The sequence below is a fragment of the Chrysochloris asiatica genome, unplaced genomic scaffold, assembly GCF_000296735.1.
Source record: "Chrysochloris asiatica unplaced genomic scaffold, ChrAsi1.0 scaffold00211, whole genome shotgun sequence".
In the NCBI taxonomy this organism is placed as follows: Eukaryota; Metazoa; Chordata; class Mammalia; order Afrosoricida; family Chrysochloridae; genus Chrysochloris; species Chrysochloris asiatica.
Genome location: NW_006408729.1, coordinates 2,131,522 through 2,145,580, shown reverse-complemented (window position 1 = coordinate 2,145,580; position 14,059 = coordinate 2,131,522). Strand labels below are relative to the sequence as shown.

General features: G+C 37.0%; 1 protein-coding gene across 1 annotated transcript in view; it reads left to right on the top strand.

Moving 5' to 3' along the window:
- Nucleotides 1–2,097: 2,097 nt before the first annotated feature.
- Nucleotides 2,098–14,059, top strand: part of NFKB1 (nuclear factor of kappa light polypeptide gene enhancer in B-cells 1) — a 162,481-nt gene continuing 150,519 nt past the window's right edge. The window contains exons 1-3 of the mRNA XM_006872726.1: nt 2,098–2,136; nt 9,409–9,484; nt 13,337–13,377. Of these exons, the coding sequence (XP_006872788.1) occupies nt 2,098–2,136; nt 9,409–9,484; nt 13,337–13,377 (156 nt within the window). The remainder of the gene's footprint in view (nt 2,137–9,408; nt 9,485–13,336; nt 13,378–14,059) is intronic.

Below are 14,059 nucleotides of genomic sequence, written 5' to 3'. Positions count from 1 at the left end.
GCAGCTCTGCCCTCTCATGTCATTGAAGGATGCAGAATCCTTCCATTTATGGATCTGCCATTGGTTAGGCCATTTATCATCATCTACATGGTAGAAGCAGGGTCTTTTCCATGTCTGAATTTTAACCAGCAAGAGAGAGGAAAAAAACAAAAACATGGCGGAAACATGTTGAGGGCTTTAAACCCAGAGGTGGATGTGACACACAACAGTTCAGACACTCCTCTGGCAAGAATTTAGTCTATAATGGTCATCTGTAGTCCAAGCAAGAGTATGGAATAACCCTGCTGAAGTCATGTTTCAGCTACAGCTCTATTACTATGGCAAGGGATAAGTCTGGTGGATAGCTATCATTCTCAGCCATAGTCCCAAGTGCTTATGAGTGATTTACAGACTTTATGCAAAGAGACCAGGGGGAGGGAGGGAAGGAAAAATTTGTCTCAGGAATTAATCTTGCTTTCAGCATTTTTTTTTCATCTTATAATTTTTCATGTCACCTATCTAAGGTTTGATTTAAATAAATTAGCCTATATATAAAATATATATAGGAGCTCTGGTAGCGTAGTGGTTACGAATCAGGCTGCGAAGTTAAGGTCAGCAGTTCGAAACTACCAGCTGCTCCGCGGGAGAAAGATGAGGCTTTCTACTCCCGTAAGGATTTACACCCTCGGAAACCCTGTACAGGGTCGCTATGGGTCGGAACCGACTCGAAGGCACTTAACAACAACTTCGAAGGCACTTAACAACAACTGCGAACCTTAAGGTCAGCAGTTCTAAACTACCAGCTGCTCCGCGGGAGAAAGATGAGGCTTTCTACTCCCGTAAGGATTTACACCCTCGGAAACCCTGTACAGGGTCGCTATGGGTTGGAACCGACTCGAAGGCACTTAACAACAACTTAACAATATATAAAATAATGATAAGGTATTCTTAAGCAAAAGGAACTCTGGTAGCGTAGTGGTTACGAATCGGGCTGCTCTCCTCAGGGTCAGCAGTTTGAAACTACCAGCTGTTCCACGGGAGAAAGATGAGGCGTTTTGCTCCCGTAAAGATTTACAGCCTCAGAAACCCTGCACAGGGTTAGTATGAGTCGGAACCGACTCCATGGCACATAACAACAGCATTCTTAAGCAAATGCATCTAAAATGGTATGTGATTCAGATATAATAATTACTCAGGGTCTTCTGGGTAATAGAGGATTGCTAGAGCCTATAGTGGGTAAGTATATGGCTGGGTTGATTAAATCTGGGACTGTATCCTTGATAAGAAGGGCTCTTATTTACATTTTTTAATTGCTTTTTTAAACTATGAGGTTTCTATACATCACTTAAAGTGGTAGGAAATGGCCTGACTCAATGAAATGCACTAGAAGACTGGATTATTCCAGCCCTTGTACTATGTCAAGTGCTTATCAGGCATTTCTTACAGTACAAGGATTCCTTCTGAACTTCTCAATTTGAATGGCTTGTGGAAAGCATGGAGACAGTTCTGGGACTATCACAGATAGAAAGTAACGTTGTATATCCTTGAAGTCTCCCTCGTCTACTTAATGCCATCAAAGTCCATTCTGACTAATAGCAACCCATATAGCATCCCAAGACTATGAATCTTTCCAGGAGCAGATAGCCTCATCTTTTCCCGAGGAGCAGCATTTGTGGGTTTGAACTCTGCCAACCTTTTGATTAGCAGCCCAACACCTAACCCACAGTGCCACCAGGGCTCCTTCCTTGAAGTCTAGAGAGTAATTAAAAGCAGCTTATAAAAATCCAAGCATACCTCATTTTTATCCAGAAACTGGAGACCAGTTTACACTAAACTCCAAGATACTTTTGTGAGTTTAATGTGGGGGTTTGGGGTTATATATAAATAGTTTGGGTTTTTGTTTTTGTTTTTGTTTTTTTGATTATGCAAGAAAATCAAGAGTTAGATACCAAACAGGAACTACAACATGTCTTCTTCTGAAAGTCTTTTTTTAAGGATTGTATGTAGTCTGCTAGAACAGATACAGTTTAGTCTTGCATGAAAATGGGAATGGTGATGGAATTTTCAAGGTTAATTCCAGGCTTACAGTTTTGTCTTGTTTTAATATACAGCTCCAGAATGGCAGAAGACGATCCATATATGATAGGGCATGAACAAGTAAGTTATCATATACTATAATCGCATTTATAATTTTATATAACTTCATATTTCTGGAGCCCCAGTGGCTATGCTATAGGATAAGCACTGGACTGCAACCTCAAGGTTGGAGTTCAAACCCACTAGCTACTCTCAGGAGAAAGATGAGGCTTTCTGCTCCCATAAAGATTTACAGCCTTGGAAACATGATATAGGGTCCCTATGAACTGTTCAACGGCAGCATGTTTGGTTTTTGGGGGAGTTGAGTATTCATTCTAGAGACAACATAAGTAATTTATTATCAGTTAAACTCTAAAATTAGTTAAAAGTCATTAGTTTTATTTGGCTCCATGATTCCACCCACCCACCCAAGTGAGGTCACAGAGGACATGTCACATAAAATGAGTAACTTAAATCCTGTCATCACACAAATTGTTGCATAACTTTATATATGTTGCTGATCAAAAATAGCCCCTTAAAGTATATACTTAAAGTTCATCTAATGGGGAGACAGATGGATATAGGGGAAAAAAAACCCTATGTGATTTAGAATCTGAAAATCTTTCAAGTGCTAACTGCTGCTTACCAACTCTTCAACCTGCAGTCACCAGACCCCAACATCCTCACTTTTTCTCATTTGTAAACTAAGAATCCTAACCCCTCCACTCACAAAAACCAATTGATATTCAGTTAGTTCTGCCTCATGGCAGCCTCATGTTTCCATGTAGAACAGCGCAGAGGGTTTTCAGTGGTGTGACCTTTCAGAAGTTAATAGCCAGGCCTTTCTTCTGAAGCACCTCTAGATGGATTCTAACTACTTAACATTTGTATTACTGAGTATTTAACCATTTATACTACCCACGGACCCTATTCATTGGGATGTTGAAAAGTCTCAGTGGATAATGAATGTGAATTGTGAGAGTATTTTATTTTAAAAATTATTATTGAGTCATTTCTGAGTCAGGATGACCATATATATGAGAGTATAGAAGAGTTTTCAGTGACTGATTTTTAAAACACAGATAGCTCAGTCTTTCTTCCAAGTTACCTTTCGGTGGGCTCAAGTCTCCAACTTTTCAGTTAGCCACTAAGCATGGTTAACCCAGGGATTCCTTGGAACAAAAAACTTCATTATACCAGCAGAATAAAGGAACACTGTTTTTTTGTTTTTCTCCAACTTTTTTTTTTTTTTTCAACATTACAAGCCTGCAGAAATTTTGAATAGTTCAACAAACCTTCACATAAATTTGCTGGCTATTGATATTTAGCTTCTCTCCTCCATTTACAAATGAGCTCTGGTAGTGTAGTGGTTACAAGTTGGGCTGCTAACCTCAAGGTCAGCAGTTCGAAACCACTAGCTGTTCCATGGCAGAAAGATGAGGCTTTCTGCTCCTGTAAAGAATCATAGCCTTGGAAACCCTATACAGGGTCTCTGTGAGTCAAAACCTACTCCATGGCACACCACCACCTGCATTTGTAAGTATACATATATAAATGTAAAAGGAGTCCCTGAATGGCACAGATAGCTAAACACTGGGCTACTAACTAGAAACTTTGTGGTGCACATCCACTCAGAGGTACCTTGGAAGAAAGGCCTGGCAATTTGCTTCCAAAAGATCACATTGTTAAATACCTTTTGGAGCTCAGTACTGCTCTGACACATGTTTGCCATGAACCAGTATTACCTAGATGACAACCGGTTTATAAATTATATATATGTGTGTGTGTGTGTGTGTGTATACATATGTTTATATTTATTTATCAAAGAGTCCCAGTGTTGTTGTGGGTTAGGCATTGGGCTGTAACCACAGGATTGGTCATTCAAATTCACCATCTGCTGCACAGGAAAAAGATGAGACTCTCTACTCCCATAAAGATTTACAGTCTTGGAAACCTATGAGTCAGAATCAACACAATGGCAATGGGCATATTGAATATTGAAACATTATGAATAGCACTGGAATATTATTAGATACAGTGCCAGAATATGAGCCCCTCATGTTGAAAGGCATTCAAAATATAACTGGGAAAGAACTGTCTCCTCAAAGTAGACTTGACCATGATGATACAAATGGAGTAAAGCTTTTGGGACCTTCATTTTCTGATGAGGTACAACTCAAAATGAGGAGAAACGTCTGCAAACATCGATTAATAATCAGAACATGGAGTATACAAAGTATTAATCTGGAAAAATTGGAAGTTGTCAAAAATAATGAAATGAACACATAAACATTGATATTATAGACATTAGTGAGCTGAAACGGACTAATATTGGTCATTTTGTATCTGACAATCACATGGTTTACTATGCCAGGAATAACAAATTAAAGAGAAATGGCATCACATTCATGATCAAAATGAACATATCCAAGATCTGTCTTGAAGTACAACACTATCTGCAATAGGATAATATCCATACGCCTACAAGGAGGACCAGTTAATACCACTATTATTCAAATTTATTCACCAACCACTAAAGCCAGTGATGGTGAAACGGAAGAAATCTATCAGTATCTTCAGTCCAAAATTGATCAAACATGTAATCAAGATATATTGATAATTACTGGTGATTGGAATGCAAAAGTTAGAAACAATGAGGAAGGATAAGTAGTTGGAAAATATGGCCTTGGTGATAGAAACAGTGCTGGAGATTGCATAGTAGAATTTTGTAAAATTAATGACTTCTTCACTGCAAATACCTTTTTTAAATAGCATAAAAGATGACTGCTCATGGACCTCACCAGATGGCATGCACAGAAATCAAACTGACAACATCTATGGAAAGAGACAGTAGAAAAGCTCTATATCTTCAGTCAAAACAAGGCCAGGGGCAGGCCCTGGAGCATCAATTGCTCATATGCAAGTTCAAGCTGATGATGAAGAAAATTGAAACAAGTCCACAAGAGCCAAAATATGACCTTGACCATAACCCACCTAAATTTAGAAATCATCTGAAGAACAGATTTGATGCATTAGACACTATCAAGACTGAAGGCCAATAGAGTTGTGAGATGACATCAAAAGCATCATACATGAAGAAAGTAAAAGTTCATTAGGAAGACAAGAAAGAAGAAAAAGACCAAAATGGATGTCAGAAGAGACTCTGAAACTTGCTCTCCAGCATAAAGATGCTAAAGCAAATGGAAGAATTGAATTGGTAAAAGAACTGAACAGAAAATTTCAAAGGTCAACTCGAGAAGACAGAGTCAAATATTATAATGAGATGGATTGGCAAAGTGGCAGCATCAATGGGCTCACACGTTGCTACAATTGTGAGGATGGTACAGGACCAAGCAGTGTTTCGTTCAGTTGTGCATAAAGTCAAGATGAGTTGGAACTGACTCAAAGGCACCTAACAACAACAACATGTGTGTTGTACTATTTCTACTCATACTGACCTTGTATAGGGTTTTCAGGGCTGTAAATCTTTGTTGGAGCAGAAAGCCTCAACTTTTTCTTGTGGTGTGACTGGTGAGTTTGACCCACTGACCTTGTGGTTAACAGTCCAGTGCTTATTCTACAAAATTACTATGCTCCCGATGGCAGTGGGTGTATATATGTATGTTGTTAAGTGCCATCTAGTTGGTTCCAACTCATAGCAACCTCTATAATGTTTTCGAAGAAGGACTGCTGTGTGTGAACCTTTGATCTTGCTGTTAACAGTCCAGTGCTTATCCTTCAGTGCCACTCAGTTGTTGTTGTTAAGTGTCGTTGAGTTGGTTCTGACTCATAGCGAACCTGTATAGGGCTTCCGAGTAGTTGGTGTTATTTGAACCACCAATCTTGAGGTTATCAGTCCAGTTCTTATCCTACAGCACCACACCAGCACTCCTAGGTGCCACATTAGGACTACACACACACTCACACACATGTTAAGGATAGACTGCTAACAGAAAGGTTGAGGGTTCAAACCCACCAGTCATTCTTCAGGAGAAAGATGAGACTACTTCACTACAAATATGCTTCACTACTAGCCAAATGGTTTGCAGTTTGAACCCAAACAGAGGCACCTCAGTAGACAGGTCTAGATGTTTCCATAGGTCATATCCTGGAAAAGCTACGGAGCAGCTCTACTATGCACATACAGTGTGGGACAGAATTAGCTTATTGGGAAATAACAATAGGATAGTTACAATGGCAACATTAAAATTGTAATGAAATAATTTTAAGAAGTATATTAAGCACTAAGGTTAATTCATTCATCAATTATTTATTGAAGCATTACTATGCCAGAATTTGGCTTAGTGGAAGAACAAAAATAAGTGATACATACTTATTCCTACTTTCAGGAAGCTGCCATTCTAATGAGAGGGTCATGTTGATAAGTGCTGATGAGTTGGTTCAGACTCATAATGACCCGGTCCTTTCCAAGGGTTTCCAAGGAGCAGCTGGTGGGCTTGAACAGACAGTCCTACAGTTAGCAGTCCAATGCTTATCCTACAGCACCACACCAGGATACAGACAGAGATAATTTCTACATGGTGATAAATGCAGTGGTCTGTATAAAGTGAAACAGAAATGTTGAAAGAAATCATGTGATCCTGCCAGGGGGAAGAGTAGGCATAAGGAAGACTCTCCGTAGAAGGTTTACTTAAGCTGCGTTTTGGAAGATGTTGTTTGCTAGACTAGAGAGGGAAAGAGGCATTTTAGGGAGAGGAACATTAGGTTCCAAAACACCCTGATTCAGTATTCATAGTGATAACACTTAAATCTTAGCAGCAAGCCTGAAAAGAATACATTTCCCAATCTCACACATGCACAGAATCAGTTAGAAAATAAAAGCAAAAGTGAAATACTTTTTAAGGGTTCTAGTATGGTTTCTGTAAACAAAATAAACTTACATAGCATTCATTACTATTGGTCATATTCTAGTTGATTTAGAAGAAATGCCTGTGCATTGCCTTTAACATTGAAATGCTTCTTTCTGATTTAGGGGGTTTTTTTTGGTAACGGTAGTGAAAAGGGATAAATCTACAGGCATTTTCTGATTGCATTGTGAAAGACATTTGACTATTCATGATGTCAAAAACCTTTGTTTTACCTTTCACTTTTATATGTTATCTCTAACAATTAAAGCAAACTCTGGCCAGCATGAGGGTTGTTTCTGCTTGGTTTTAAACCATGCTTTCCTGTCTATGCACAGGAAATCTTATCAGCAAGAGATGGCCATTTGTGCCACACAAGAGTAAAACATGCTGAAAACACTCATCTCGAAAGTGTTTTTTTTTTTTTTTTATGTGGCATTTTTGTGATCATCAACAACAGGGGTGGAGCGTGTTCTGATTTTCTACTCTTGATAGAAGACCTTGAAATATTTTTTGTCTGGCCCTTGCTTTGAGCTGCATGGTTAGTATTTCCTAAAGTTTACATATTCTTCTCAATGTTTTAGTATATTCTGAAGTTTTCTCTCCAACCCTGATATAATAATTAATGCAAGCTGCCCCACAACACAGTTTCTTTTTTCTTTGTTTTTAAAAAAGATGTTTCTTTCTCTCTCCCTCTCCTGTTGATATAAATGCTTTGGCCTTCTAACCATTCATTTTAGCCTCCTGCAGGTCCATAAGGAAGGAGATTTTCTGCTAGGTCATCTTTCTGCTCTTTAACTGGTGAATATTCTCTATAAGGTGGAAACCTTTTTAACAGTAACTGATTATTATTTTTCCTTGTATTTCCTGTTCAGTGAACCATGGATAGTATCAATGAATTTTTACTCTTAACTCAAACAGAGCAAACTTATAGAGTTTGTGTTGTTAAGTGTCATTGAGTCGGTTCCTACTCATAGCAACCCCATATAGGCTTTCCAAGAAACAACTTGTGTGTTTGAACTACAAACCTTTTGGTTAGCTTGTTGTTATTAAGTGCTGTAGAGTTGGTTCCAACTCACAGCAACTCTGTATAGGGTTTCTGATGCTTTTTAAATCTTCATGGGAGCAGAAAGCCTCATCTTTCTTCTGCAGAGTGGCTGGTGGGTTTGAACCACGGACCTTGTGATTCGAAGTTCAGTGCTTATCTTAGAGAGTTACACCAGGACTTTATACCTCCTATAATTGAATTTGAAGTATTATTAATTTATTTAAACCCTAAAAAAAAATTATTGATTTGACAATGGATGCTAGGTTCTTAGATGTTCAAGACTGCCAATAATTTATTAATAAAGACAAGGAGATAAATTGTGCTACTGGTTACTTGTTTATTTTAATACAAGTTCCAACACACTTATTATTAGCTCATTATAAAAGAGTGATGCATTGTTGATTTCTAAGCCATTCATAGACATTTCAAAAATTTATTTAGACTGAAGCAGATAGCAAGTTCAGAAATAGGAATTTAAAGTCCTAAATGAACCAAGTGGAAAGGGAACTTTGCTCTTGAGATAAGTAATTATCAGTAGTTATCAAGATAGACTTAAATTCCACAAAATGTATTTCATGCCCACTGTATTAGTTAGCAGTTGCTGCTGTAATAAATTTCCACATATTTAGTTACTTAATGCAAAAACACAAATTTATTCTTCTACAATACTGGAGGTCATAATTCTAAATTCATTGTAAAGGTTGCATTTCTTCTCGAGGCTCTGTTCCCTGCCTTTTTCAGCTTGTAGACATCACTTCATTCCTTGGTTTGTGATCCCTTCCTTACAATATTCCAACTCCTGATTTTGTTGTCACATTCCCTATTACTCACTACCCATTCCAGCTTAAATTATTCCAGAACTGTTGTCTCTTTCTTTTAGATCTTGAAGTTGGGTGGCTACAGTAACATGTATTTACTACCATAAAAGAGTTATATAGATTTACAGCATTATATTCACATGCTTGTTATAAGGGGCTTTGGATTTAATACAGCGTTATGTTTTTAAAAGAGGACACACTTCAAATCTTTCATTCAACAAATATTTATCAATTATCCATTCTGATAGCAGGACCAAGGCAATGTTTCATTTTGTTGTACACAGGGTTGCTATGAGTCAGCATCGACTCAGCAGCACCTAACAACCACTCTGATAGCATACACTTGGTCCAGAAGATAAATTAATAAGTAAGATAAACCAAGCCCTTACCTCTGTGGACTTTATAACTAGATTATTCTTCTCAAATCTCTTTGTTACATAAACATAACCCAACCCTATGTAAATTTAAGCATATATGAGAACCTAACTAAAGTTGAAATATTTTCAATTTTTTGTTTTTTACTGTAGTTTTGGTTCTTGTAATTATGTTTTGGGTATTCCAAATTTTAATTTTAATGCAATGCTTGAAAAATAATAAAATATTTTAATTTTCTTCTTTACAGATGTTTCATTTGGATCCACTAACTCATACAATGTTTAATCCAGATTTATTTCAACCAGAAATGCCACTACCAACAGGTAAGAAAACTCTTCATTCCTGTTGTCCTGTTGTTTTCTATTCTTTAAATTTAGAATTTGCAAATATTCTCTTTTAGAAATTCAGTGATGTATTTAGAAAACAGGTGATAATTTATGGCTTACAAACCAATCTTTCAATATATTTTCTTGAAAATATTTGCACAAAAATGTTTCTCTTCACTTATTCACTGAATGACTCATTGCTAACATTTGCAAGGACAGATATTTGCTAGGAGAGTTCAGAAAAAATTTCTTTACTCTGATGCCAAACTCTTTATTAGCAATATAAGGATTTTCCTTGTTTTCAATCTTATTTTCCCTGGGTTCACTTTAACTTCCAGATTCACGTAAGTTAGTCTCCACTCTTTACTTCTATTCCAAAGTTGTTTGTTTATTTGAATCTAGGGGCCTGTTGTGTGCCAGGCAGTAGGGTAACCAAGTGTACAAAAACTACAAAAACCTTCTCAGTAGGAAAACCATCTTTTAAAGAAATCTTTGGCTTTATATTCTGACCAGATAAATAAAATTCGTGGTAATAATCCTTTTTAATCTTTCCTAACATGACTGTATTATTCTGATTCACAAATTACATGGATTATCAAAAAAAAAAAAGAATCGACTCCCTTAGTTTCATTTAATTATGTGTTTATATGTAAGCTGTGTGGTGGACTGCTGGTGTGGCGCTGTGGGTTAATGCGCTGGATTGCAAAGTCGTTTGAACTGCAAAGTCGATGGTTCAAGCTCACCAGCCACTCCTCAGAAATCCTATACAGGGTTGCTGTGGGTCGGAACCAACTCAAAGGCACTTCACAGCAGCTTCACAAGCTGTGTGATATGTTCTGTTTAGGTCTGCACATGACCAGTGAGATTTAACCGATGTTCAAATATTGTGAGTGAATTGTGGCGGTAGTAACTTAACAGGGAGTTTGGTAATCACTGAAGTGAGACATTAAGCTGTTTTATTTATCTTGGATTTGCTTGTCCACCTTGGGAGGCTTATCCAGTTTGTATCATTCTCCTGTAAAGCTACTGTTGCTACTTTTGTACTTTTTTTTTTAAGCCCAGAAGGCTTTTCTACATTTTTACTTATAGTATTTCTGTGACTTTATGGAAAGGGAAAAAATATATTTGGTGTAGTTTCATCTTCACTGGTGTAAGTTGTATTGCTGAGGCCTTTCTCTGTTTACCCCACAAATACATATTTTAGGCTATCATATCTGAGATTATCTTGTAAAGTACTACTCAATTCGAGCTCTAGGTCGGCTTCCTGTGTGCAAGTAAAATGTCTTAGTAACTTTTGTGCTTCCTGTGAACATTTTTCACCCCTTGGGGTCCAAATTCTTTTTCTTAGTATTAACGCCATATTTAAATGATAAGAACTGGATTCTGCCCTCAGGAACTGTATACGTTTCTATTTAATGCCTGTGAATGCCAAACTTCAAGTGCCTAACTTCTTTACTATAAACATGTTCCAACTCCTTTATATTTCCCATGACCTCTTTTCCAAATGTTGCTTTCTTAGAAGGCTGCCCTCTTGATAAACATTTAGCATTACAGAGAGGATGTTTTTATGAGTGATCTGGGTTATATTGCCACATGGATTACATATTGAGCTCTGTCCAATTGATTGAAGTCATAGCAACCCAGTGTGACAGAGTAGAACTGCCCCACAGGGTTTCCTAAACTGAAATCTTTCCTGGAACAAATCACCATGTGTTTCCTTCCACAGAGAGGCAGATGGGTTTGAACTGCTGACCTTTTCATTAGCAGCCAAATCTTTAATCACTGTACCACCAGGGCTCCATAACTTGTATATTGTTGTTGTCATGTGCCATTAAGTCAGTTCTGACTCATACTAGCCCTGAGTACCACAGACTAGAACTCTGCCTTGCCTTGCACCATCCTTATAAACTCTGCTGTATTGAGCAATGTTGCAGTCACTATGTCAGCCCACTTCTTTGAGGATCTTCCTCCTATTTACCAAGCAAGGTTGTATAGTGGTAGTGTTTAAATATTTTTATTTCTAAGTTGGCTTGTTCTTTATAAAAAATTTAATAATAGCCATTTTTATTAGAATTTTTTCATTGCAGTTTTCTCTTCTTAAAGCAGTTTAAAGTTTCCAGGAATGACTTATTTACCAAAATTATGCTACATTGGCCAGTTACTTCCCACTTTTCACCCGACATACCTATGAAATTCATGAAGAGTAACAGGAAATAATTATACATTTTTTTCCTACGGTCTTCTAGCCTTATCCTAATTCATCATAACACTGAAAAGACAAAAATGAATTATTTTTTGTTATTATTTATTTTTAATTTCAGCCTGAAGGTGTGTCTCCTCTTAAATTTATGTATTTAAAGTAATAACACTTATTTTTCTTTAAGGGGTTGAGAGTATTCACAATGACTGCAACAATGAGCTCAAATGCAGCAACAATTGTGAGAACAGTGCAGGGCTGGGCAGTGTTTCTATCTATTGTACACAGGGTCTCTTGGAGCCACAACCAACTCAACAGCACCTAACAGCAGTAACAACAAAAATTAAGTCATAAACTTATAGCTGAAAGATAATGGAGATTAAAATGAACACAGAAATATTCTATAATTTTTTAGTACCTAATATCTTAACTTACATTCAAACAAATGAGAAACATCACATGCCTTTATTTATTACAGAGTTGTGGGTTATTATACTGTTGACATAAAAACTAGCTGGGGAGTTAGGGACTTTTTCATATTCAACAAATTTGTATTTGTGCTCTCAAAAGTTCTGATTTTCCTTTGAATTTCCAAAGTCAGATATAATTGAGATGTGGTCAATGCTTTTATTTTCTGTTATAGTTTTACATTAATTGATTGGCATATGTGTAACTTAAACTAAATTGTTATTTTCAGGGTTTTATAAAAATGCTTGTCCTGTTTTAGGATAGGGTTTATATGAGAACACAGTATTTTTTTTTAAATGACATATCAATGTCAAAAGTTTGGATTAGTAAGAATCCACCATGGCTGATAAACCAAATTTATGTAAATGAGGAGGGAGGACAAGCTAGGCAGTTAAGGAATAAAGGTAGTAGTTATGGATTCAGGTAAGGGAAAAGGAACCAAAAACTTAATGTAAAGAAAAGCAGGTAGCCTGAGGTCAAGGTCAGTTGCACATCTCCAGGCCCTAGTTCAAGCCTTTCTGGTTTCACATTGATCACATTCTCTTTGAGAAGGCATGTAAAATGGAAATCAGTGTCTAATAATGTGAAGACAAAAGACAGTAACATAATGCCCAAGATGCTTTTAATTGGTGTTTATGTCATTTTAAGGAGCCCTCAAGGTGCAGTGGTTAAAGCATTCAATTGTTAATTGATAGCTTGGTAGTTTGAACCTACCATCTACTCCATGAGACAAAGATGTGACAATCTGCTCCCATCGGGATATACAACATTGGGAACTGTATGGGGCCGCACTTTTCTGTCTTACAGGGTGGCTATGAGTCAGAATCACCAGCAATGAGTTTGTTGGGTTTTGTGTTGTTATTAAGATGCTGAGTTAGAATATATTAATTCCTGTCTGCCATCATGCTTTTTGTTGGATTAGGTAATGTGCCTTCACCATTCAGTAAACATTTATGTATGGTGGCTCTCTAAAGGTGCAAAACTATTATTAAAACAAGAGTAAATTTAATATCTTAAAAGAGGAAGAGAAATTAGGCCCTTGTGGAATTAGCTGGAGCGTTTCATTGAAATTTCTATTGAGAAATATAACTTTAGTTTTTTACTTGCTTTATTATTATATTTTATACCGAATTTGAGAAGCCTCACAGTTTATTTTGGTTTCTGTTTGTTGTTTTTGTTTTTAGCAGATGGTCCGTACCTTCAAATATTAGAACAACCTAAACAGGTAAGAAGATTAAAGGGATGGGACGTTTTATTTCAATGTTGTTAGATCAGTAAGTCTAATATCAAAAGCTCAAGCACTGAATAACAGTAACACAGTTTTATGAAGCACAACAATCTGCCATATTCCATAATAGCTTTATTTATCCTCCTTACATTTCTCTTTGTCATTCTTCAAATTGTCTCTAGCTACAGTACATAGTTCCTTGCAGCTCTGGTTAATTATAGAATCTTAGTATTCTGCCGTCACTACCAATTTAGCTTGCTTGCTAGGCACTCCCAGAAACGGCATAGATTATCTCCATTCCTTTTTCATTTGTAAAGAAATACATAGACACACAGTTCACATATATTGAGTTACACCCATCAGTCGTGTCCTTGTGCTCACACATGTAGTAGTTTGCTTTCTTTCCTCCTTGTAGTAGTGCTGTTAGCCCTTCCTAAAAGGATTCTTCTTTGGAACATCCACATAACCTAAAGTAGAGTACTGTGCTACAGTGATAGGTGAATCTCATCCATCTGCTGTGTGTTTTAAACTCAACCTCTTTGGAGTTGTAAGAGGAACATTTTCTTTATCAAGCTCGATCTCTTGCTACTGGATTCTGTAAAAAGTTGTTAAGAACTGAAGATAATCCAACTCTATAGGTAAATATTTATTGAAAGTTGCATAGGGCTAGTGCTTTGGG